At 50.1% G+C, this 966-nt stretch overlaps 1 protein-coding gene across 1 annotated transcript; it reads left to right on the top strand.

Annotated features, from left to right (window-relative positions):
* LOC101575967 (olfactory receptor 8H1-like) lies at positions 1-966 on the top strand. The gene has a single exon (XM_004648564.1). The coding sequence runs from the start codon at positions 1-3 to the stop codon at positions 964-966; it is 966 nt and encodes a 321-aa protein (XP_004648621.1).

The raw sequence follows: 966 nt of genomic DNA on the forward strand, positions 1-966 counted from the left end.
ATGGAGATCTGGAATGCCACTAATGAGCCTGGCTTCGTCCTCCTGGGTCTGGCAGATTCTGCAGAGACACAGCTGGGCCTCTTCCTGCTCTTCCTCCTCATCTACCTGGTCACGGTGCTGGGGAACGCAGGGATGATCCTGCTCATTCGCCTAGACTGCCAGCTGCACACCCCCATGTACTTTTTCCTCACTCACCTGTCCTTCCTCGACCTCAGCTACTCCAGTGTCATTACCCCAAAAGCCTTACAGGACTTAGTGTCTTCCACCAAGACCATCTCATTTGCAGGCTGCTTCACTCAGCTGTACTTTTTTGTAGTCTTTGCTGCTGCCGAGTGCTTTCTTCTTTCTTCAATGGCCTATGACCGCTATGTGGCTATCTGCAAACCTCTACGCTATCCAATAGTGATGTCCCCAAGACTGTGCCGGGCCCTGCTAGCTGGTTCCTACGTCCCTGGTCTTGTGGATTCCACTGTGAATGTGATTTTCATGAGCAGACTGCATTTCTGCAACTCGAAAGTCATCCATCACTTTTTCTGTGACTCATCCCCAATTTTAGCCCTGTCCTGCAGTGATATCTCTAAAGTTGAGCTCATTATATTCATTTGTGCTGGATCCAACTTACTGCTGTCCCTCATCACCATCTCTGGATCCTACGTGTCCATCCTCTCCACTATCCTGCGAATTCACTCCACTGCAGGAAAGCGAAAAGCCTTCTCCACCTGTACCTCCCACCTCCTGGGTGTCTCTCTTTTTTACAGCACTCTCATTTTTACTTACCTCAAGCCGAAGCAGTCCTACTCCCTGGGCAAGGATCAGGTGGCTTCTGTGTTTTATACCATTGTGATCCCCATGCTGAATCCCCTCATCTACAGCCTCAGGAACAGAGAGGTGAAGAGTGCTGTCCTGAGAGTTCTGCGGAAGAAAGGTGCTCCAGGCCATAAGAGCAACAGTGAGCAAAGACATTGA

The sequence above is a fragment of the Octodon degus genome, unplaced genomic scaffold, assembly GCF_000260255.1.
Source record: "Octodon degus isolate 3935 unplaced genomic scaffold, OctDeg1.0 scaffold00438, whole genome shotgun sequence".
Classification (NCBI taxonomy): Eukaryota; Metazoa; Chordata; class Mammalia; order Rodentia; family Octodontidae; genus Octodon; species Octodon degus.